At 48.7% G+C, this 25,580-nt stretch overlaps 1 protein-coding gene across 1 annotated transcript in view; it reads left to right on the forward strand.

Moving 5' to 3' along the window:
• The first annotated feature begins 6,598 nt into the window (after window positions 1-6,598).
• Window positions 6,599-25,580, forward strand: part of EFCAB5 (EF-hand calcium binding domain 5) — a 69,359-nt gene continuing 50,377 nt past the window's right edge. Inside the window, exons 1-5 of the mRNA XM_056865010.1 lie at window positions 6,599-7,164; window positions 8,797-8,953; window positions 11,014-11,074; window positions 16,069-16,139; window positions 24,721-24,876. Coding sequence (XP_056720988.1) covers window positions 6,599-7,164; window positions 8,797-8,953; window positions 11,014-11,074; window positions 16,069-16,139; window positions 24,721-24,876 — 1,011 coding nt within the window. The remainder of the gene's footprint in view (window positions 7,165-8,796; window positions 8,954-11,013; window positions 11,075-16,068; window positions 16,140-24,720; window positions 24,877-25,580) is intronic.

Genomic DNA, 25,580 nt, shown 5'->3' on the forward strand with positions numbered 1-25,580 from the left:
GAGAGGGGAAATCAAAGTAGTCTCCTTTCAGAGTGCTGCGTCTCAGCAACAGAAATTATTGTTCCAGTCAGCATCTTCCAGGCACATTCAATGCAAAGATGCACCACGATTACTGGGCCCCAGGAGAAGGTCTCCTGGAGGAGACAAGTCGAAAGCAGTGACTCATTCAGAGACACAGAGTGCCCCTGTCTGAGAGGATAATTTATTGGGGGAGGGGCCCAGAAGAGCTGCTCATTATTTCACTTATTTACTCCCCTCTCGCACACTAGCAGCACTCTTTTGCCTGGCACTCGTGTGCATTGGCAGCCAAGTGGCTAACAAACCATGGTCCAGCATATTGCAGCCGTTAGAATTCCAGACTAGAACCGGGGTTCCAGAACAAGGTTCGAATTCGCACTCTTCCCTGAAAGCTCCCTGTGGGACCAGCCCTTCTCTTTGCGCCTAGCCTGTTTCACGGCTTGGCATGAGGACAAAGTGTGCCACTCTGAGCACTTGGAAGGGAGGAGAGCGTAAAAGGTGCGATGAGCAAACTGATCTTGCTTCAACCTGGTTCCCCACCCCTGTCTCTTTTGCTCCTTCCCCAGTGTGCCAATTTCACTTCCACCACCCTCTCCTGGCCCCCAGGGGGAGCTTTTCCCACTTCTTTCTGTTAAAGGTACAGGAGCATATGAATTATTCCAATGAAATTTGACAGCGTTGGCTTTTTGCTGCTGGCCCTGGGTTTGTTCCAGTACTGCTGGGTCTCTGGGGGGAAATAACACACGGAGCTACATCCAAATAACATTCAAGTGCTACATAAGGCCATGGCAGTTTTGTGGCTGACTCGAATCAGCCTCAGCTGTTACAGCCGACCTTCCCAAAGTTCCTTCACACACACACCCCAGAAAAAAGGAGTCTGTGCTCCAATTGCTCTCAGTATACTTGACCACAAACAACTATTTTCTGTCCACGTCAAGCCAGTTACAGTATATACAGTACATTTCTTGGCTGGATGGTCAGGAATTCCAATGATATTTGAGAACATTCTGTATTTTTTTTCTTAAATTTTAAAATATGGGAAGCCAGTAAAATGTGCAGAAGGAACAGCCAAGAGCAGCAAGAGAATTTGCAGGTTTGCACATTTTTTAAAAAGGGAGCACGTAGAAGAGAAGTAAACACAGAAGGGTAAGCAGGGTGTACGTGTGTGAACTCCGCCCACAGGCTTTGCCAACGGCGCATGAGAAATGTATTTAGAGTGGCTAGAGCGTTGGACTAAAACTGGGGAGTACTGTGTTTCAGTCACCACTCAGCGATCAAGATCACCATGTGGCTTGGGGGCCAGTCTCTCCGTCTGACCTACCTCACAGCATTGTTGTGGGGACAAAATAAGGGACTGGACAACCATGCATACTTTCCCGAGGTCCTTGAAATAAGAGCAAGATGAGAAAATGTGGGAAGATTAATGGCTGGCTGGATCATATGTAGGGTTGCCAACCTCCAGGTGGCACCTGGAGATCTCCCGCTATTACAATTGATCTCCAGTCAACCAAGACCAGTTCCTCTGGAGAAAATGGCTGCTTTGGAGGGTGGTATCTAAGGCATTATACCCTGCTGAGGTCCCCCACTCCCCAAACCCTGCCCTCTCCAGGCTCCACCCCTCCCAAATCTCCAGTATGTCCTAACGTGGAGGGGCAACCCTAATCATTTGTATTGCAACCAGTTTGGCTTTCTCCAAAAAGATCAGTGGGGATAGTTGCTCTGTGAGGTGCTTTGCCTTTTCTCTCAGAGGTCTTTTGAGGCCTAGTCCACAACTCATTTTTATTATGCGTTTTATATTTACTCTATAGGGTTGCCAACCTCCAAGTACTAGCTGGCGATCTCCTGCTATTACAACTGATCTCCAGCTGATAGAGATCAGTTCACCTGGAGAAAATGGCTGCTTTGGCCATTGGACTCTATGGCATTGGAGTCCCTCCCCTCCCCAAACCCCGCCCTCCTCTGGCTCTGCCCCTAAATCTCCAGGTATTTCCCAACCTGGAGCTGGCAACCCTATTAATTGAAGAAGGCCTATAGGGCTACTCATGTTGGCTTCACCCACTGAGATGAGGCTCTTTAACTCTCTTGCCTCATGCAGTCAGCAAGATGCAGCATTGTTGCCCTTCACCTTTGCCTTAGCATCTGTTATTTACAATGGGGAGGGGAGATTCTGGGGCTCAGGAGCTATCATGGTGGCCAGACTGAGCCTAGGGTTGCCAGGTTCCCCTTTTGCCATCGGCAGGAGGTTTTTGGGGCAGAGTCTGAGGAGGCGAGGTTTGGGGAGGGGAGGGATTTCAAATGCCATAGAGTCCAATTGCCAAAGCAGCCCTTTTCTCCAGGTGATCTCTATCGGCTGGAGATCAGATGTAATAGCGCAAGATCTTCTGCTATTACCTGGAGGTTTGGAAATCAGTACAGACACTGACATTAGTAAAATGCAAAATCTATTGAGAGTGAATCAAGCTATTATACAAAGCATACATACAACATAACATCCTAAGCTAACTGTTGCTTGCAACAAATACAATAGGATGTAATATGATGAAATGTCCACATGGATCACATGTAAATCATTGGATTCCAATCTTCAAACTTGTCCATTTATGATAACTCAGCCAGAATATTATTCCAATAATAGAAGAGGAGAGCAAAGCCTCCACAGTAGAAGGGGGTACGGCCGTTTTGAAGTCTTCTTCAGTCCCACTTCTAATCCCTGCTCTGTGAGTTCTTCTCTTCCAGCTTTCCCCTTTTACTAACAGCAGATGACTGCCTCCTTATGGTGTAAAAGCCACCGGCTATATGTCCTGAGTTAAATGGCCATCGAAACAGCCATATCCCCTTCTACTGTGGAGTTTGAAGATTGGAATCCAATGATTTAAATGTGATCCATGTGGACATTTCATCATATTACATCCTATTGTATTTGTGGCAAGCAATCGTTAGCTTAGGATGTTATGTTGTATGTATGCTTTGTATAATAGTTCGATTCACTTTCAATAGATATTGCATTTTACTAATGTCAGTGTCTGTACTGATTTCTAAACCCATTGGGTAATTGTACAGAGGTGTTCTTTTTTGTTTGTTAATTACCTGGAAGTTGGCAATCCTAACTGAGCCCCTGGGGTAGTCAGCGGCCTCAACCCTCAGTAGAACTGCATTTCCCAGGGTTTCTGGGACAATTACGTTGGTCTGAGCTAAGCTTAGGTTAGTAACTGAAGGTGTACTTCAGAAAAGTGAAGGGAAGTGAAGGCCTTTCTGAGGATTCTGTTATTGAGCATCTGTGAACCATGCGGTGAGCAAAGTCAGCCATGCATCTGTGGTGCCCATGCCACATTCTGCCGGTGCTACAGGAAGCCATAGCACGCACCGGTGCAATAGGGTATGAGGTTTCCAGAGGAATATTCTGAGTTTCTGCAAGCTCACACCAGCACATTGTAGCAAAGACTGCTTTCACCAGCAAGGTCCATCATCGGTTTTGCATGGCCAGCGGGAAGGGGGAATGAGACGTGCTTTTCCCAGAGGAGACCCCCACCTCCCACCACATAGCTGGCTACACTTGAAAACAAGGAGTTTCTATAGCAGTTTGTGCTGATGCATGGAGGTTAGGTGTGTGTGTGTGGGGGGGAATTGTGTTTTGGACCCTGTCATTGTCTATCGAAGAATGAGAAATAAGGCTTCCAAACCAGCTGTATGTGTGGGAGCCTTCGTGGTGTAGTGGTTAAGAGTGATTTGGAGTGGTGGACTTTGATCTGGAGAACGGGGTTTGATTCCCCACTCTTCCACATGAAGCCTGCTGGGTGACCTTGGGCAAGTCACAGCTCCATTAGAGCTCTCTCAGCCCCACCGACCTCACAGGGTGTCTGTTGTAGGGAAGGGAAGGTGATTGTGAGCTGGTTTGATTCTGCTTTAAGTGTTCTGCTTTGAGAGAAAGTTGGCATATAAAAACCAACTCCTACTCCTCCTCTTCCTCCTTCTTCCCCACAGACTCAGCCTTTTAAAAAAAAGTCCTTGAGGAAGTTGTGCCCCCTCATCCCCACAGAATGTGCCAGCCAAAGTCTCTTTACCCTTCAGAAGGGTGTGTTAAAACATGTGATTTTCTATTTATGGCCTCAAAACTCTTTGGCACGGCCTTTGGCAAGTCTCCATGTCTGCTCCCCGAGGCTGTTCAAAGTATAACTAACATGATCTCCACTTGGGGGGGGGGGGTCATGTATCTGTCATCTGCTCCTCCCCCCCACAATCACTTTCCTACCAAAGGCAACGCTGCGGTCCATTTCTGTTTCCGCCGCTCTCTTTTTCGCTTTGTTTTAATTCTGATGACCTGGTGATGCCGTTGCAGTAAGGAAATGTAGGCATGCCCCCGCTCCATTCCCAGCTGCCATGAAAAGAGACGACCCATCTCTCCTGTGAGCAGCAGAAGGCGTCTGCCAACACCTGGCATTGTTGCTTAGCAACATCTAATGCATACTCTAGAGTAAAATTCTGCAGAGTGGTTCCCCTAGCCAGAGATGGAGGATGCCCTTGTAAGTTTCTTGCTAGCTAAAATCAGGTGGTTGTTCCTTCAATTCCCAGGCATCTGCAGTGTCGCTCAGAGGAGAAACTCCTTCCTTGGTGGCTGATCCAAGAGGTAAGAACAGAAACCTTTGTTTCCCTAGCAAAACAAGTATTTACACATTGGAGGTGACCAGGAAAGAAAAGAGGCTAGGATATTGATCTGGTTTAGTGGCCCTGCTCCAAAGATTTGAACAATAGCCCCACATTCAGAAATCTAGCAGGCAATGCCTTTCCTAACTTGGGAAAGGAAGACATTTCTTTCACTTCTTCATGCCAGGCTGCTATTAAAAGCCCAAGAGAAGCAGAAATAGAGAAGGGCAACTGTGAGGGGTGTCATAATCAGATAACAATTTGCTGGTAAAGTTTTCAGAGAAAAGCAAAGTTCAGGTTAGATATAGAGTTGCCATTCTCCCACACACACGCGCACATATGTTGGCCCTGCTCTCATGCCGTTGACAGCGGTCCAAGGCCAGAATTTTTCCCAAGGCGAGTACAGCTTGATCCTTAGGATCAATATGTATAAAAAACTATCAAGCAGCTGACTTCTGGCGACCCCAGCAAGGGGATTTCAAGGCAAGTGAGAAGCAGAGGTGGTTTGCCATGGCCTTCCTCTGCAGAGTCTTCCTGGGAAGTCTCCCAAGTACTGAACCTGCTTAGCTTCCCAGATCTGACGAGATTGGGCTATACCATGCCACCTTCCCTCCCTAGGGTCAAAATAGTAATGTGCTAAGGGAGTGGAAGGTGAGGCTGAAGGAGCAATTCTGATTGGCTGAGCTGCTGTGCATCTTGGTTGTTGTTGTAACTGTTATAAGCTATCAGTGGCCTTTGATATGGAGGATCATGAGATGTTGTAAAGACTTTTGGAGGCTGAAATTGGTATCAGAGGACATGGGTTGGAATGGTCTAAATCTTTCCTGAGCAAAGGAAAGAGGGTGAGAAGGGAGGTGAGAACAGGAAGGGGGGGTGAGAACAGGCACGGCTGCCTTTTCACCTGCTGTAACAGAAGGATTAAAAGCCATACCCAGAATCATAAGAACATAAGAAAAGCCCTGCTGAATCAGACCAAGGTCCTTCAAGTCCAGCAGTCTGTTCACATAGGGGCCAACCAGGTGTCTCTAGGAAGCCCACAAACAAGACAACTGCAGCAGCAGCATCCTGCCTGTGCTCCACAGCACCTAATATCATAGGCGTATTCCTCTGATCCTGGAGAGAATAGATCTGCATCATGACAAGTATCCATTTTGCCTAGTAGCCATGGATAGCCTTCTCTGAACATGTCCACTCCCCTCTTAAAGCCTGCCGAGTTGGCAGCTATCGCCACATCCGGGGGCAGTGAGTTCCACAATTCAGCTATGCGTTGTGTGAAGAAATACTTCCTTTTATCTGTTTTGAATCTCTCACCCTCCAGCTTCAGAAGATGACCCTGCATTCTGGTATTATGAGAGAGGGGGGAAAAGCTTCTCCCTGTCCACTCTCTCCATACCGTGCATAATTTTGTAGACCTCTATCATGTCTGCCCTTAACCGCCTTCTTTCCAAGAGTCCACATGGCAAATCCTTATCGGCAGGCCTTGTAGTCTGTCATATCTTAAAAGGTAAAGGTCCCCTGTGCAAGCACTGGGTCATTCCTGACCCATAGGGTGACGTCACATCCCAACGTTTACTAGGCAGACTTTGTTTATGGGGTGGTTTGCCAGTGCCTTCCCCAGTCATCTTCCCTTTACCCTCCCCCCCCAAGCTGGGTACTCATTTTACCAACCTCGGAAGGATGGAAGGCTGAGACAACCTTGAGCCGGCTACCTGAAACCAACTTCTGTTGGGATCGGACTCAGGTCACGAGCAGAGCTTGGACTGCAGTACCGCAGCTTACCCCTCTGCGCCACAGGGTGAAGCTCCTTAAGCTTAAGCTCCTGAAAAACTGACACCATCAAACTGGCCTTCTATAATGAGAAAGGGGGGGGGGAATGGACCCAACAACCAGAATCCCTCTACATGTGTTCCTTTTTTCTTCTTCATGTGCACAGTGCAGCATGGCTGAAGAGACCCCAAAGCCACTTGATGATTCCGAGATGAAAGCCCTCTGGGACGAGCTGGCAGGCCGGGGAAAGCAAAGGCCGCAGGCTGGCGCCGAGGAGCTGTCTCCCAGGACGGATGCTCAGTGGAAGGCCGTTTTCTTCGAGAACATGCAGTCGAGGGCTTTGATCCTGCAGAACACCAAAGTGGGCAGGCTCCACAAGAACAAGGAGCAGCAAGAAAAGGCAGCAAAGAAAGTGCCCCCGGATGGGCTCTCCCGAGAATGGTTTGACGAAGAGGCCATGACGCTGGAGGCTCGGGCTTACTTGCTCGATAAGCTCCTCCCTACTTTAGTGCCCGGCGTCGAGAAACTGTTAAAGGTGGCAGAGAGGAAGAAGGTGCTAGAAGCCGAAGCAGAGAAGGAGGAGCCCTCCAAATTTGACCCCATTAATTTCCTAGGAGAGTATCTGATGAGGCGTAATCCTGCCTATGAGAGCGGTGAAACGACAGATCCATATCTTAGAGGGATTAAGGCAGTCACCGAAGAGCTGAAAGCTCAGGTGCCGGAGACAACACCGCACAAGTGAGTGGGTCTGAGTGGCAAAATCCCATGTGCAAAACGTAATCAGATCTTGGGAGAGAGGGATGCCAAGAGGGAGGGGGTTTGCAGCCCATGACTCCCTTCCCGGTGTTCTTCTTCAGCACCGCTGTCCCAAGGGCATCTTCTTTAAGATGCCAATGTGTAATGAACACATAAACACATGAAGCTGCCTTATACTGAATCACACCCTTGGTCCATCAAAGTCGGTCTTGTCTACTCAGACCGGCAGCAGCTCTTCAGGGTCTCAGGCAGAGGTCTTTCACATCACCTACTTGCCTAGTCCCTTTAACTGGAGATGAGGATTGAACCTGGGACCTTCTGTGTGCCAAGCAGATGCTCTACCACTGAGCCACAGCCCCTCTCCTAAAAGGTTAAGAACACATGAACATATGAAGCTGCCTTACACTGAACCAGACCCTTGGTCCATCAAAGTCAGTATTGTCTACTCAGACTGGCAGTGGCTCTCCAGGGTCTCAGGCAGAGGTCTTTCACATCACCTACTTGCCTAGTCCCTTTAATTGGAGATGCTGAGGATTGAACCTGGGACCTTCTGCGTGCCAAGCAGATGTTCTACCACTGAGCCACAGCCCCTCTCCTAAAAGGTTAAGAACACATAAACACATGAAGCTGCCTTATACTGAACCAGACCTTTGGTCCACCACAGTCAGTATTGTCTACTCAGACCGACAGCGGCTCTCCAGGGTCTCAGGGGGAGGTCTTTCACATCACCTACTTGCCAGGTGTCTAACTGGAGATGCTGGGGATTGAACCTGGGACCTTCCTTCCAAGCAGATGCTCTGCCACTGAGCCACAGCCCCTCCGCTCACTGAGCCACATGGCAAGGGCTGCTCCCTCGGCACTCCCTGAGACACTCTAGGGACTGCAAAGAGGGTCCAATGCAGAGCCCCTCCTGCAGCTTTTCCTCATGCCCCCCCAGCAAGTAGATTCTCACTCGGCTCCCCAGCTGAGCCCTCTTTCCACCACCCGTTTGCCCTGGGGTTCAGACACACATATGGGGCAGGGGCAGAATTTCTTTTGCTTTCTCACTGAAAGGCACTTTTTGCCAGAGGATCGCCTGGCCCCATGAGAGGGGTGGCCAGAAGGATTTCTCACACAGAACCAGAGACACGACTCCTCTGATGGCAAGTAATTTTTAATCACACTCACTCTCAAAGTAAAGCCTCTTAAAAAGGTAAAGGTTTGCAAGCACCGGGTCATGGGATGACATCATATTCCGACGTTTGCTAGGCAGACTGTGTTTACGGGGTGGTTTGCCGTTGCCTTCCCCAGTCGTCTACACTTTACCCCCCACCCCCCAGCAGCAAGCTGGGTACACATTTTACCAACCTCGGGAGGATGGGAGTCTGAGTCAACCTTGAGGCGGCTACCTGAAACCGACTTCCATCAGGATCGAACTCAGGCCGTGAGCAGAGTTTTGACTGCAGTACTGCAGCTTACCACTCTGCGCCATGGCGCTCTTAAGAAGCGTTGTTTTTTTTCCTGGATCAAACCAGAGATCTGCCTCATCCTTCATCCTGTCTTTAGGGCACCAAGGGTGAACAATGTCCCTTTAGAAACCTTGCCCTAACCCTAGTCATCCCTGTACCCCTGCAGGCTAGCCCAGATGAAGATGTTGGTGAAAGAAAAGCGCCAGCAGAGAGATCAGGTGGAAGAGATCAAGAAGTGTGTGAAAGCCATGCGCAAGGAGGCCCTGGCGGTGCAGTTCAGAGAATGGACGCAGGATACCAGCTCACAGATCCCACTTGGGCTGGTAAATAGGGCAATAATCAGGACATCCCTTTGTTTTCCCTTTGAGTAACATTCCTGGAAGGAAAAGGAAGAAGACTGGTGGCAGTGCAAATCCCCTGGGGTCTCCCTTTGCTGCAGGGCCTTTCAGCTCCAGGTCCCCTCTTGACAGAGTCCTGGTTGGCAACTATTTGCAGAGAGTAATATTCACCTCTCCTCAATGCAAGCCACATCACAGAGCTCTTCCACCTCTCTGCAGTGTCAATCAAGGCGTCCCCAGGACTCCTGTGAGCCAGCCCAAATCGCAGACAGATTGGAAGGAAGAGCCGGGTTCCTTTAAGGGTAAACTCATGCTGTGGGAGAGCCATGCAGCCCTAGCCTAGGCATGTTTACTCAGAAGTAAATCCCATTCAGTGTGGGAAGGATGATGAGAGGTAGGGCATCTTGGCCATCTTCTGGTCAGTAGGGGTGTGGGGGGGGAGGTAGTTGTGAATTTCCTGCATTGTGCAGGGGGTTGGACTTGATGACCCTGGTGATCCCTTCCAACTCTATGATTCTATGACTGCATCCTCCAAAGCCTTTGGAGCTAACAGCTGAACTACATAAACAGGGCAGGGGCTCTGCTGCCCAATACATATTTATTAAATTGGTAGCCTTCCTGTCCATTGGCATGCACGCAGCAAAATCAGCACGGCACCAAAAATAATTCTACCCAAGTGTCCATTAAACCCCCAAACCACACAGTTTTGACTCCCCCACCCATATCCCCCTGGTCCATCTAATTCCTTTCTGGACCTTCTTGGCTTTTTCTTTCCTGAATGTGTATTATACCCAGCCTCCACCCATTTGACCTACTGGAAGTGCTAAAGCAGAGATGGAGAAAAGCAGATAGTGCCAAAAGAAGCCACTTTCATTCCCCTCACCTGGCAGATGTTTGCTGGCTCAGGATCAGCGCCGTTCCTCACAGGTGTGCCCACTTTTGCACTCTTCCAATCCCAAGCAGACTGTGTTGGCAAGAGAAGACAAGAACATATCCCTAGACAAAACAAGGCAAGAGACATGGTGCACCTCCACCCCATGGAACCTTCCTCCAAGTGGCTGTTAAGTTGGAGGATGATCCAGGTAGGTTAGAGGAAGGCTCCCTGGAAGATAGTTGGACCCACCCCAAGAGATCCATGGCTGGAGCTCCCAGTATCTTTCATTTCTGTTAAAGCAGTTGCTGGTCTGTGTGTGTCTCAAAGCCGGCCAGAGGGAATTTTATCCTGTCTCGAGTAGGAATCACGCTCCAAGAGAGATGGGTTGCCTGCTTTTGTTCACTACTAGAATAATAACTGCTGGGGGAGGGCAGGATTTTTATCTAGGGAAAAGCAAGGAAGGGAAAGAGTTAAACCCTGCCTTCTCCTACAGCACATCCCAAATGCAAAACACATGTGTGTTTGTGCATGTGTGAATGTGTGTTGTAAAGTGCCCTCAAGTCACAGCCGACTTGTGGTGATCCCATAGGGTTTTCAAGGCAAGAGACAAAAAGACGGGGTTTGCCATTGCCTGCCTGCTCGTAGCAACCCTGGGCTTCCTTGGTGATCTCCCACCCAAATCCTGACTATGGCTGACCCTGCTTAGCTTCCGTGATCTGACGAGATCGGGCTAGCCTGGGCCATCCAGGTCAGGGCATCCCCCCCCCTTTGCACACAACATGACTGCTTATAAATTAAGTTGGAGACATTCAGGAGATCTGCTTTCAGATCTCTTGCATCTCACCAAGTTGAGCCCTGGAGCTTCAGCAGAGCCTGGCTGGGCAAAGCGGGGGCTTGGCGGATCTCCCACCCAAATCCTGACTATGGCTGACCCTGCTTAGCTTCCGTGATCTGACGAGATCGGGCTAGCCTGAGCCATCCAGGTCAGGGCATCCCCCCCCCCTTTGCACACAACATGACTGCTTATAAATTAAGTTGGAGACATTCAGGAGATCTGCTTTCAGATCTCTTGCATCTCACCAAGTTGAGCCCTGGAGCTTCAGCAGAGCCTGGCTGGGCAAAGCGGGGGCTTGGCGGAGTCAGCTCTTGAAACCATCTCTTTGATTTGCAGGTCCAAAGTGCCCTGAGGTCATTCCTGGACATCGCCACTTTGCCCATTGGCACCACAGAAGGTAACGTCAGAGCTGTTGCTGGAGCAGTTACACATATCTTCCTTTGGTTCATACAGATATATAGATATACACACATACATTTGATATGATAACCATCTTCAAGTATCTGAAGGGCTGTCATATAGAGGATGGTGCTGAGTTGTTTTCTGTTGCCCCAGAAGGTCGGATCAGAACCAACAGGTTGAAATTAAATAAAAAGAGTTTCCGTCTAGACATTAGGAAGAATTCTCTAACAGTTGAGTGGTTCCTCAGTGGAACAGACTTCCTCGAGAGGAGGTGACCTTCCCTGGAGGTTTTAAAGCAGAGGCTAGATGGCCATCTGACTTCTATGACCTTAGGCAGTTCATGAGAGGGAGGCCATCTTGGCCATCTTCTGGGCGTGGAGTAGGGGTCACTGGAGGTGTGGTGGAAGAAGGTAGTTGTGAATTTCCTGCATTGTGCAGGGGGTTGGACTAGATGACCCTGTTGGTCCCTTCCAACTCTATGATTCTATTTGATTGATTGATTGATAGATATAGATAAATATAGATATAGATACACACACACACACACACACACAACATGCAAACTCTGGAGCATACCTAAAGCAGCCCTCTGGATCCCAGCTGTAGAGCTTGCTCAAAAGGCTGGTCAGGCAGTTTGACCCCCTTCCAATCATAGGGCCATTTGCCTAACAGCCATTTCCTACACAATCCAACCTGACAGCTGGCTTGGTGTGGCACTGAGCACAGGTTAGCAGGGTCTGGCCTTGAGTAGGAGGCATGTCGCTGTGGGAGCCGGGAGCAGGATGAGGGTCCAGCTCTGCAGAACCTGGGAGAGCTCCCGGGGAAGTCACAGACCTGGCTGCCTTCCTCCGGCATCTGTTGGCCAGCATTTATCTACTGATGGCGTTGGCCATTTATGCATGGCTGTTTCCTCATGGTCACCCCGCCCACTACTTCCAAGCTTTGCCTTGATTATGGATGCATTTTCCTTCCGTCAGAGGTCGCCTCACTCTCCCCTGCGTTTTTGCGCATTTTGATGCATTCGCTGGATTCAGAAAATCCGGAATGAATGGCCTTAGACTCTGCCCACCGTACCACAGCTATGAAAGCAGTCAGTCGCAAGTCATCACTAAAACTTAACAACTCCCGATCCTGACTTTAATGTGTCGTTTCTATTTATTCATTCATTCATCACTCTTATAAGAACATAAGAAAAGCCCGGCTGGATCAGACCAAGGCCCATCAAGTCCAGCTGTCTGTTCACACAGTGGCCAACCAGGTGCCTCTAGGAAGCCCACAAGCAAAACGACTGCAGCATTATCCTGCCTGTGTTCCACAGCACTTAATATAACAGGCATGATCCTCTTATCCTGGAGAGAATAGGCATGCATCATGACTAGTATCCATTTTGACTAGTAGCCATGGATAGCTCTATCCTCCATGAACATGTCCACTCCCCTCTTAACGCCTTCCAAGTTGGCAGCCATCACCACATCCCGGGGCAGGGAGTTCCACAATTTAACTATACGCTGTGTGAAGGAATACTTTCTTTTATCTGTTTTGAATCTCTCACCCTCCAGCTTCAGCAGCTGTCCCTGCATTCTAGTATTATGAGAGAGGGAGAAAAGCTTCTCCCTGACCACTGACTCCATACCATGCATAATTTTATAGACCTCTATCATGTCTCTGCTTAACCACCTTCTTTCCAAGCTAAACAGCCCTAAGCGTTGTAGACTTAACCGAATTACACAAGGAGCAAGTCTTTTCGGAAGAAAGTCCCATTGTGTTCAGTGGGATTTGCTCCCGGGAAAGTGCCTCTTCATCTATGCCCTGCCTTTCTCCCCAGTATGGACCCATGGCGGCTTACTCTTCCTCCAGTGTTCTGAGGACAGCAGCCACAGGGTCGGGTGCAAAAGAGCCTTCAGCACCGAGGGTTGTGGACACAGAGAAGCGAAACTCCCCTTTTGAGAATGTAAAAGTCAGCATACAATGTATCTGGAGCGAAGGCATCAAAATTCCCTAAATAAATCAACATCTCAGGCATGATCCACTTGAGGTGCAATGAGAGAAGAAGAAAGAGTTGGTTTTTATATGCCAACTTTCTCTACCACTTAAGGAAGGATCAAACCGGCTTACGATCACCTTCCCTTCCCCTCCCCATAGCAGACACCCTGTGAGGTAGGTGGGGCTGAGACAGCCCTAAGAGAACTGTGACTAGCCCAAGGTCACCCAGCTGGCTTCACATGTAGGAGTGAGGAAACAAAACCAATTCTCCAGATTAGAGTCCACTGCTCCTAACCACTGCTCTTAACCACTATACCATGCTGGCCCTGTGTTTTAGGCTAAGGATGAAAGCCGGGGGCGGGGGCGGCAGGGTCTTTGCCAATCTGCCAAGGAGAGAAAACTATTAGAGTTTATTTGGGAGTGTGGTCTTGCTTGAGGTCATCTGTTGCCTGCCCTTTTTCCAAACCTCTTTCTTGGGAACAGGCCCATCTTTGCTTCTTGGAGACTTCCATTTAGTAGGACCCAATGCACTAAGCAGGCATAAAGCCATGCTTTATGGTTCCATAAAGATAATTTACTGCTCATGAATGTCTTCAGGAACGAGCAGTAAATGAACTCCGCTGGGTGTCCTCTCATTGCCAGCAGAAGTGAGAATAACTGAATCACAGTTCCCTGTGGTGGCAGTATACTACGTCTTCCCACGGAAATACCAGTGTTCTCTTTATAGATGTTGGGCCTGCTGCTCTATCCTTGATGGTGGTGACCTTCCGCCTGACCTCAAAAGCATATTGAGGATCTGAATGCCCTTAGAAATTATGCTCCTGGTAATGCGGAAATACACTCTGGTGCTGCTTATTTATTTGTATGCTGCCGTTCCACCTCACAGAGGCTCATGGTATCTAATAACTAAAAAACGAATCCCACACAATAAAATCAGATAAGGTATTATCTGGAGAACCAGGTATTATCTGATTCCACACTCCTCCACATGAGCGGCAGAGGATAAACTCTGTGAACTGGATTTGTTTCCCCACTCCTTCACTTGAAGCCAGCTGGGTGATCTTGGGCCAGTCACAGTTCTCTCAGAACTCTCTCAGCCAACTGGGTGACCTTGGGCTAGTCACACTCTCTCAGCCCCACCTACATCACAAGGTGTCTGTTGTGGGGAGGGGGAGGTGATTGTAAGCCGGTTTGATTCTGCTTTAAGTGGGAGAGAAAGTTGGCATATAAAAACCAACTCTTCTTCTTCTTCCTCCTCTCGCTCACATTTCCGTTAAAACAATCATATCAACGTTTTTAGGACCGACTTCAGCGGAAGGACTTCCAGAGTGAAAATGCCCTGACCCTATTCAGAAAGGCTTGTGAAGAAGGTGCCAATCTCACCTCCTCAGTGAGGGAGTTCCATAGCTAACGGGTGGAAGCTGACAAGACACACACACACCTCAATTCCTGCTGATCAGACAAAGTGAGTTCCAGTAGGAAGACCTTTCCCATAGATCTCAACACTTGGACTGGTTAATATGAATGGAGACGGTCCTTCAGGGATTCAGCTCCACCAATGGCTCTCATCTTGGAAAGAAAACAACCAAATCGTCGTTGTGCCCAATTTTTCCAGGACTGCCTTCAGTCTTAGACCAGTGTGCATGTAAAACAGCACATCCTTGTGGAATTAAAGACAGGCAGTGTTGTTTTCATTTGCAAGCACCATTTGGCAATGCCAGGAGCCCAGTCGGCAACCAAACCCTTTAAGCAAGCGAAAATCCCCACTTACAAATCTCCTCCAAAGGATGAGATGGTGCCAGGCTTCGACTAGAGAGACCCCAGTCCAGATCCACACTCAGCCTACAGTCGGTCATACTCATGGGACATTTTAGCATGGTAATTAGCAGCTCGTTCCAGGCTGAATTGCCCCACAATTTTTTTTTGAATTTTGCATGCTGAACTGTCATTCCGGAAGTGACTGCGAAGCCAGCGCTTACCTCCTTCGCGTTACTAAAGGGGCCATTTAACGCGATCTTTGGTGTTTGCCGCGAAGAATCTCCCTCAAGGAACAATGCAGAACAACAGAGGCATGTTAGCTATGCATATGCTAATAGCTATGCAAACAGGAAAAAAGGAGCAGGTGAGTGGGGGGAGTGGAACTTCTCCTTTTGCATGGGGACAGTGAAAAGGCATTTTTAAAGTCCCATTTTAAAAAAAAAACTTTGAGCGAGCATAAAATCACCCACCCTACAGGGTCATTGTGAGAATTAAGATGGACACACATAGTTAAATTGTGGCACTCCCTGCCCCAGGATGTGGTGATGGCTGCCAACTTGGAAGGCTTTAAGAGGAGAGTGGACGTGTTCATGGAGGAGGACGCATTCATGGCTACTAGTCAAATGGCTACTAGTCATGGTGTATACTTATTCTCTCCAGGATCAGAGGAGCATGCCTATCATATTAGGTGTTGTGGAACACAGGCAGGATGCTGTTGCTGCAGCAGTCTTGTTTGTGAGCTTTTTAGAGGCACCCAGTTGGCCACCGTGTGAACAGACTGCTGGACTTGATGGGCCTTGATCTGATCCGGTAAGGCTTTTCTCATGTCCTTATATAACCGTCACCCAGGGCTTCTTGGGAGACGATCAGGGTGAAAGGAGAATACTGTGAAGATGGGACGGTTTTGCCTCCTTTCCTCTGAGCTGGCAGAAACGAAGTGTGGCCAAGGAGGGCAGCTACTGCAACCCCACCGAGCTGCTCTCCTGCTTCTGCAGCTTTCTAGTGGCCCTCTGTGCTGCCAGCCAGCCCCCTCTCCTAAAAGCTGTTAATTTCCAGGAAGGGTGACCAGATGCAGAGAAGCGAAATGAGACTCCCGTACCTTTGGCAATGAAGTCAGAGAAGACCTTTCTCCTTTGCTTCCTTCCTAAAGACAGAAGGGGCTTCCCATGCCAGAGGGACAGAATGCAGCCACGTTCTTCCAGAATGCTGCTTACAGCACTGACTATCACATTCCCTTCTTTGCCACAGGAATCTATGCCAGGCCCGTGGAAGCCATAGCAACACTAGAGCTGAAAGTGAACGAAGAGGAATTTGCAGAGGTGAGAAGCAGTACAACGTTCTCTGAGCAAGAATGGCTTGGGTGACTACCATCACATCTTGTTCTGCTCTAAGGGTGGCAGTCTCTCGGCAAGCTCCTGGTCTCAGCCCAAGTTTGCTCAGGCAATGGGAGCTCAGGAAGAAAGCGAGCGGACTGGCAGAAGAGAGGGGTGTGGAACCCACTCCCGCACCCATATGATTCTCCAATACAAATGCCCAATCGGAGTTCATTTCTGGGGGGGAGGACATTTAGGGGCAAACCAGTGGGTGGGAGAAAGACTAAGCACTGCTCCCGCATGCTAGTTTCCCCCTGCAAGCAGGTCCCAGCCTCTGCATGAGCGTTAACAAGTCCAACCCAGGGTTACAAACAGTTTCCTTTCTATCACAGCATTAGTTCCATCCTTTTGTTACTCTCCCATTCTGTGTGTGACACCAGGAAGACGTAGGGCTGCCAACCTCCAGGTACTAGCTGGTGATCTCCTGCTATTACAACTGATCTCCAGCCAATAGAGATCAGTTCCCCTGGAGAAAATGGCCACTTTGGCAATTGGACTCTATGGCATTGAAGTCCCTCCCCTCCCCAAGCCCTGCCTCCTCAGGCTCTGCCCCAAAAATCTCCAGGTATTTCCCAACCCGGAGCTGGCAACCCTAGGAAGACAAGGCTTCCCTATATGCTCTGTCTCAGGACAGCCTCACTCCCTTCCTGTTTTGGAGACACACACATACCCACCCATGTTCTAAGCACTATGATGGAGAAGGAACCCCTTTGCCAGAGCAAGGGCTTGCCTTCTTCCAGGCTGAATTGTCAGGGGAGGTTTGAGAAACAGATGGGGGAGGGGGCATGGCCCAGTGGTAGAGCGTCTGCTTGGCATGCAGAAGGTCCCAGGTTCAATCCCTAGCATCTCCAGTTAAAGGGACCAGGCAAGTAGATGATGTGAAAGACCTCTGCCTGAAACCCTGGAGAGCCACTGCCGGTCTGAATAGACAATACTGACTTTGATGAACCATGGGTCTGATTCAGTAGAAGGCAGCTCCATGTGTGTTCATGTGATTCTATTGACAACAACAGTTGTATCATACCTTTTTATTAGCACCAACCGAAATATCATCAAATAGCCAGCCAGGAGTCTAGCAGTTCCAGGTCACCACTGAATTCCGATTTTCCACTCGCAGCACTCAGGAGACCACCACCCCTCCTGGTCTTCGGCTGGCACTGTCATTATTGCACAATTAGCATGGCTCCCGCAGCATCTGCTTTTGCCGCTGAAATTCTATTAGCCGATTCACTGAAGAGGCCTGAGATATCCCAGAGGAGGTTCTGCAGTATCACCCGGGGTAGTTTAAAAAGAAAAGGGCCAGCGCTCGCCTGCAAAAATCCAAGTTCCAGTCGGGATGGGCTGAGGTACGCCAAGGTCTGCTGGCAAAATGTGAGGAGGAATTTGGGGACCCCCGAGAGCGGGCAGCCCCTTCGGGTTAGCTGCGCCAGGGGAGACAGTGCTCCAAAAGCAAAGGGTGGGGGTCTAAAGCAGCTGCTCTGATGCAAGTAGCAAGTGGGGGCATCTGCCCCCTCAGTCCCCGTGCCTTTTGACAGGCATCCATTTAATGCTCTGTAGAGAAACTGGTTGTGATATCTGGTTTTTTTTAAAGATAATTTGTCAATCTTGTTTTAAGCCTGCCGTAAGATGTTTGAAAATTTCTCTTCAAAGTGACGGCTTCTAATTAAGACAATTATCCAGAATAATAGGCATTTGGAGAAGCCCATTTATCACATGACTCAAGCGACAGACTTTGCAGCTTGAGGACGGGCTCTAAACGCATTCCTATTAATGGCCGGGCTTAGATCAGGCGTTCCTGTGGAATTCTGACACCGTGTGGTGGGCGCAGGCACAAAATGGCTGCCCCAAAATGGCTGCCAAAGGAAGCGGCGCCAGCCACAAAATTGAGGCCACCGCTTACCTTCAGCCACACAGTAAAGATCCTTGTGCTGTGGTGGCAGCTAGCGCCAGAGCATGCCCCCACTTGCTACTTGCATCCGAGCAGCTGCTTTAGACCCCCACCCTTCGCTTTCGGAGCACTCTCTCCCCTGGCGCAGCTAACCCGAAGGGGCTGCCCGCTCTCGGGGGTCCACAAATTCCTCCTCACATTTTGCCAGCAGACCTCGGCATTTTCAACAATCTGCACAGCCAATAAAATCTCCCGTGGCCAATCAGACAAAAGCCCCATCCACTTTCTAACAACACCAGAAAAAGTGTCCGCAGGCACCACGTTGGGGACTCCTGGCTTAGATGAAGACTGGGACCACAGCTCCAGTATGGAGTTGGAACCATGGGGAGTCTTGGGGCATCTTGAGGGCTCCTGCATTTATTGGGGCATCACAGCCAGAGCCCGTTTTGTCAGCGGGCAGAGCCAAAGCGACCGACAGCAGCACGAGGGCGGCAGCAACCGGGGTGGGGAACAGGTTACAGCAAAGGGGCCAGGTAGGGTTGCCAACCTCCAGGTGGTGGCTGGGGATCTCCCGCTTTTACATCTGATCTCCAGCCGATAGAGATCAGTTCCCCTGCAGAAAATGGCCCGCTTTGGAAGGTGGACTGTATGGCATTACAAACTATTGAAGTCCCTCCCCTCCCCAAACCCCACCCTCCTCAGGCTCCGCCCCCAAAATCTTCAGGTATTTCCCAACTCCTGACTGAGGTGCACTCCTGACTGAGGAAACAACGAGACAACAGAGATAATGACCCCCTTCTGCAGAGCTGTGGTCCTGATCCCCCACACTCCCCACACAGCTGCTTGCTACACCAAATTGCATGTCAGGACACAAGAAAGGCCATGCTGGATCAGACCAAGGCCCATCAAGGCCAGCAGTCTGTTCACACAGTGGCCAACCAGGTGCCTCTAGGAAGCCCCCAAACAAGACGGCTGCAGCAGCACCATCCTGCCTGTGTTCCACAGCACCTAATATAATAGGCATGCTCCTCTGATACAAGACAGAACAGATATGCATCATGACTAGTATTCATTTTGACTAGTAGCCATGGATACCCCTCTCCTCCATGAACATGTCCACTCCCCTCTTAAAGCCTTCCAAGTTGGCAGCCAACACCACATCCTGGGGCAGGGAGTTCCACAATTTTACTATGCTTTTGACCCCCTTTGTTTCAACATGATATTCTGGGTTTTGTTTCAGTGCAGAAAGCAGTGGTGGGAGACAGTGGTCTTGGACAGGCATTGAGCAGGGCTGGCTGTGTCCCTGTTCTGTCCAGGCTGGGCACCAGGGGGCACAGAACATCGCCTGCAGTTGTCCAGCAGAGGTAGCCAAGCACAGGAAGTAGGCAATGGCTCTCCAGCACCCAGGAGAGCGCCCAGAGAAGGCAGGTGGGGTTGCTGCGGCAGAGACAAGCACGAGTGACCCCCGCCTGTCTTCAGGCCAGACCTAGAAAAAAAAGAGGAGAGAGAAAGAGGTGGAATAGGAGCAGGAGGAGGAGGAGGAGAAGAAGAAGAAGAGCATAGCATCAGAGGTTGCAAGACATTTATATCACTGTAGCTACTATTACAACATACAAAATAGTTGTAACAAAAGTTCAAAGAAATTGTGAGACACATATCGCAGTTCACATATAATGAGCCAAAACAGAAGAACTGATAATATTACACAAAGCCACAACAGTGGTGGTATTTGTTCAGTTCTATTCCATCTTGCGATACCACGCCTGTGATTGGATTTACAAGATCTCAGCCCATTAAAGATCGTTTGGTACGTGATGACTTTAAAACTGCGAGCATCACGCCCATTTTGAAAGGCCATCACAAATGTCACGGGTGCACCTGTTGTACGCAGGCAATTCAGACCAAAACTTTTATTCATCCCTTTGCTAAAAGGACCCTCACTTTGAATCATTTTTCCAATTGCTCATCATCTAATGTTGTACACATTCGTATTTGTTACAGCTATTTTGTATATTCTCATAGTAGCGGCAGTTTGTTATATAAACGTCTTGCAACCTCTGGTTCTGTGCACCCTTTCCCTTCTTCTTCGGGCCAGACCTGACTGAGCCCTGCTCCCAAACCAAGATGCAGGGCATTCAAAGAAGCGCGTTCTGACTGGGCAGGATTGACCGGCCTCGACAGGTGCTCACCACCTTCTCCAAGGGGGATCCTCAAGAGGAGCCTGCAGCAGAACCAATTCAGGTGCCTCCCAATACCTTGTTGCCATCCTCCACGATGCCTTCCAAAGCAGATCTGGGGCTCGTGAGCTGTGAGGAAGAAGAGGAAGAGGGGTTGTGTTTTAATATGCCGATTTTCTCTACCTTTTAAGGAGAATCAAACCGGCTTATACTCACCTTCCCTTCCTCTCCCCACAACAGACACTTTGTGAGGTATGTGGGACTGAGAGAGTTCTGAGAGAACTGTGACTACCCCAAGGTCATCTGGCAGGGTTCCTGTGGAGGAGTGGGGAAACCAACCCGGTTCACCAGATTAGAGTCCGCTGATCATGTTGAGGAGTGGGGAATCAAATCTGGCTCTCCAGATTAGAGTCCCTGGCTCATGTGGAGAATCAAACCCGGCTCCCCAGATTAGAGTCTGCCGCTCTTAACCACTACACCCCACTGACTCTCCTTACCAGGCTCCTGCATCCTCCATGGTGGGGCTTTGAGAGTTCTGAGAGAACTGTGACTGGCCCAAGGTCACCCTGCTGGCTTCATATGGAGGAGCGGGGAATCAAACCCAGTTCACCAGATTAGAGTCCACTGCTGTTAACCACTATGCCACGCTTGTTGGACATCATCAGGTGTCCAAAAGGTCCAGGATACTCCAGTTGGGAATCCCCCACACCTTGTTAAGTTAGAACATTTTTATGCCACCTTTCCAGGAAACGTGCTTGAGGTGGCTCCCAGGAAAAATATCATAAAACTCCAAGAGATAAAATTTGTTAAAAATTAGTAAATTGTTATCACAGCATTAAAAGGGTCGGCACTGAAAACCAAGTAAGTACAAGTGTGAGCAGCCCTGTGGCGCAGAGTGGTAAGCTGCAGTACTGCAGTCAAAAGCTCTGCTCATGATCTGAGTTCAATCCCAATGGAGGTCAGTTTCAGGTAGCCGGCTCGAGGTTGCTCAGCCTTCCATCCTTCCGAGGTTGGTGAAATGAGTTCCCAGCTTGCTGGGGGTAAAGGGAAGATGACTGGGGAAGGCACTGGCAAACCACCCCGCAAACATAGTCTGCCTATTAAACGTCGTGTTGTGACATCACCCCATGGGTATTGACCCAGTGCTGCACAGGGGACTAACTTTATCTAAGTACAAGTGTAAGTAACATAAAAAGCTTACAAGCAAAGACACAATATCTATAGTGGATTAGAACATGCTCTGGTTCCCAGCCCGATTTTTAATAATGTCGAAGGCTTTCACGGTCAGAGTTCATTGGTTCTTGTAGGTTATCCGGGTTGTGTAACCGTGGTCTTGGAATTTTCTTTCCTGATGTTTCGCCAGCAACTGTGGCAGGCATCTTCAGAGTAGTAACACTGTCAGTGTTACTACTCTGAAGATGCCTGCCACAGTTGCTGGCGAAATGTCAGGAAAGAAAATTCCAAGACCATGGTTACACAACCCGGATAACCTACAAGAACCGATTTTTAATGTCTAATTCAATCTGTGTAACGTTTGTGTGGTATTCTATATAGAATACTTTGCCTATGTTCTCAGTCGTCAGCTTTGCTAGATTTTATTTATTGTGACTTTTTTAGTGTATTTCTAGACCCCCTTTCCACCAAAATGTCCTCAATGCGATTCATAAATTGAAACACAATATCCTTCTAAAAATCAATGTAAGATTAGCATAAAATCATATTTAAAAGCACAGGGGAAGAAACAGTTGAACAAGATAGGCAGTAACATCTCCATGTTGGGGGTTGCTGAGAATTTGTGGCCCCCTGAGTTAGTGGCTGAGATGAAGACCTGACAACATGAACCCTGACTTCAGTAGATGGGAAAAGGGTGTCACAGTAAGCCCTCCAAGGGACCCACCATGCTGTTTCCAGCAGTAGCCAGCCAGGGGCTACTGGGAAGTTTGGCAGGCAGGTCCTAAAGACGACATAATTCTCTTGTTGTCTTGCAGTGGGTATTCAGGGGCAGGATGCCTCTCCTTAACCCACGGCCTCATCTTGGAACAGCATTTGTGTTCCCAGTATTAGCAAACCTTCCACGTTGCTATCATGAGTGACAGAGGAGGGGTTCTGTGGGTAGAGATGGCCTGCAGGAGCTGAAGGGAAGTTTGCTGGGAATTGTTTGCCTATGGGTGGCTGGCAAGAGCCCCACCGTTTGTCACCAGTCTTCCTCGCTGTCAGCCGTGCGCTCCATGGCACCCCTTTGTTCTCTGTAACCTTGAAAATAGTAGGGATCCCCTGCCTATATTTCATGCACACCCGCACCGTAGTATGGTGCTGTGTGTTTTTTTCTCCCACCCACATTGGCAGAACGGAGAAACCTGCTGTAATAATTCAGCCCGGAGACGGAGACTGTAGCTCCTTCTTGACAGTTCAAGTTCTTTACACTATGCAGACCACCTTTTTAGAACGCCTGTCTCTTTTACCCATTAAAAACTCACATGGCAATAAATCTAGTGTTTAAAGTGCCTCCCTGACCTGAGCTCCAAATAAATCTCCGCTGGAGAGCATTTTCAATGTCGGAAGATTAGCCAGAGCTAGTTTCGAAAGTCACTTACTTTTGTCCTCTTTCTAAAAATGGGATTTGTGGTGATTTGCGGTCACCTCCAAAGTCACTTCCGCTGCCCATCTAAGGTCATGTGATTGCAGATTAGGTAGAATACGGCTGCAGAATATGCTACTGTGGAGCAGAAAGGCAATTGTTGGTTTGCTTAGAGTATTTATCCGCTGCGTCTCTGCGATTTGCTCAGAGATGACTAACAAAAGAAAGATGAATAATAAAAACTACAACATTAAATAAAAGAGATATAAAGCAGTCCAATAAAACCTGCCCAAGTGTAAAAACATCTAATCCAAATATTAACGCCAGATAAAACTGGCAGCAATCTAGGCCTAAAAGATTTAAAAAGCAAACCAGAAACCCACCCAGACACAGAAGCTATCTAAACGAGATGAAGGAGGTAGCAATGTCTGATGAGCAGTGACCTGGATGCTCAGAAGCGGCCCTGGTTAGTAACTGGATGGGAGGCCACCAAGGTTGCTAGACAGAGGCAGGCAATGGCAACCCACCTCTGTTAGTCTCTTGTCTTGAAAACCCTATGGGTTTTCAGCTGTGGTGTAGTGGTTAAGAGTGGTGGTTTGGAGCGGATTTACTGTTGATCTGGAGAACCGGGTTTGATTCCCCACTCCTCCACATGAGCGGCGGAGGATAATCGGGTGAACTGGATTTGTTTCCCTGCTCCTACACACAAAGCCAGCTGGGTAGCCTTGGGCAAGTTACAGCTCTGTTAGTGCTCTCTCTGCCCCACCTACCTCACAGGGTGTCTGTTGTGGGGAGGGGGAGGGAAGGTGATTGTAAGCTGGTTTGAGTCTCCCTTAAGTGGTAGAGAAAGTCAGCCTATAAAAAGCATTTTTTCTTCTTTGAAGGGTTTTCAGCTGTGATTTGATGGCCCTGGCTAGTACTTGGATGGGAGACCACCAAGGAATACCAGTCACTACACAGAGGCTGGCAATGGCAAACCACCTCTGGTAGTCTCTTGCCTTGAAAACCCTACAGGGTCACCATAAGTCAGCTGTGATTTGATGGCACTTTACACACGCACAATGTCTGATGGGCCCTAACCTTGATGGTCCAGGCTGGCCCGATCTCATCAGATCTCAGAAGCCAAGCTGGGCCGGCCCTGGCTAGCACTTGGATGGGAGACCGCCGAGGAATAGCAGTCACTACACAGAGGCAGGCAAAGACTTCTGTTAGTCTCTTGCCTTGAAAACCCTCCTGGGTCACCATAAGTCGGGTGCGGCTTGACGGCGCTTTACACACACAATGTCTGATGAACATTTTCAGTGGCAGCACTGAGACGCAGCTTTTTCCTTGTGAGGCACAGCTAGCATCTCCCCCTGCAGCCTGTTTAGACTACCTTTTAGATTACTTTAGGCTCACTTTGGATTTGATCCTGATAGCCTGAGGATTTGTGCTGTCATAGGTAATTTTTAAAAAATTACCTTTGTTTTGAAATTATATGGTATTTTAGTTGCCTCTTTCCATTATCATATGCAACTCTCAGGTGCTTGGGGAGGGGCGCTTTATGCCAAAAAGCAAGGTAGAATAAATCAGCAAGTAACCTTCTTGGGGCAACTCAGTTATTGGGTAATGGAGCTTCAGTTTGAGTAACCAAGCTACCTTTGAGAAGGAAACATGACATTTTGTACAGAGTGATCTTGAGTCTGATTATACAGCGTGAAAATGCTTCCCTGATCGGCAGCAGGTGTATGAAAATTGTTCGTGTGTGCTTGCCCTCTTCCAAAACTGCATTTGGCAGCATCCCTGCTAGTGACTTCATTGTCAGGGCCCTTGGCGTGCAAAGGAAGCTGAGCACGAGGTGGCATAGAGGACTCAACTGTTTTGCCCTTCTTCTCCCCTTCACAGCATGTCTTCTCCTATATAAAAAACTTCACCAGCGACATGTTCCAGGAACTACTGAAGCACCTGTTCCAATGTGCCAATGATGCCCGAGGGATCCTCACACACGACAGGTGGAGGCAGACCTTTCTCCAGCTCTTCCTGGACTGCGACCATGGAAAGGTAGCTGTAGATATCCCCCGAAAAGGTCTGCAGTGATTCCAGCCGGTCATCTTCTCAGAGCTCTAGGCATACACCCCGCCCCCAGTTTGATAGTATTATAACCCATGTCCCGAATGTTTCTTTTTAGTCCTACAGACTACATTGAGTTGGTAAAAAAATAAAAATGAAGTACCTATCTCCAGCGTACCTGTTGCATTTGCCAGTTTTGTAGGTTTTGACCTGGTTTTCTTCCCAGTGTTGTCATCAGTTCCCACCCCTTCCCCCTGGAAAGGAAAGTGGAAAATGAAAAGCAAATCCATAAAAGACCTCTGTGGTCACTGCATGACCTATTGCTCTGCTCTTTGTTGGCTGAAGCTCAGTTTATTAATTTTCATTGGTTCAATAACAGGTTGTTCAACCAGGGTCATCCATTTATCTGTTTTCATGTATGCCCAGTAATCTGGGCAGATAATAGCAAGCTTGCTTAGATGGGGTTCATTCTTGTCAGACCCACAACATAACAACTTCATGCCTAAAGTGTGTTGCCAGCATCACACCTCTGCTTTTGAGCCCCATTTGGATCATGGCAAAAGCAGAAGACCAGGCTCTAAGTATGTACACTGGGCCTGGCCAATCAGTTGTCATGTGTGCGTTGTGTGTGTGTTCCGTCAAGTCACAGCTGACTTATGGCAAATCCCTATAGGGTTTTCAAGGCAAGAGACATT

The sequence above is a fragment of the Euleptes europaea genome, chromosome 19 (genome assembly GCF_029931775.1).
Source record: "Euleptes europaea isolate rEulEur1 chromosome 19, rEulEur1.hap1, whole genome shotgun sequence".
Classification (NCBI taxonomy): domain Eukaryota; kingdom Metazoa; phylum Chordata; class Lepidosauria; order Squamata; family Sphaerodactylidae; genus Euleptes; species Euleptes europaea.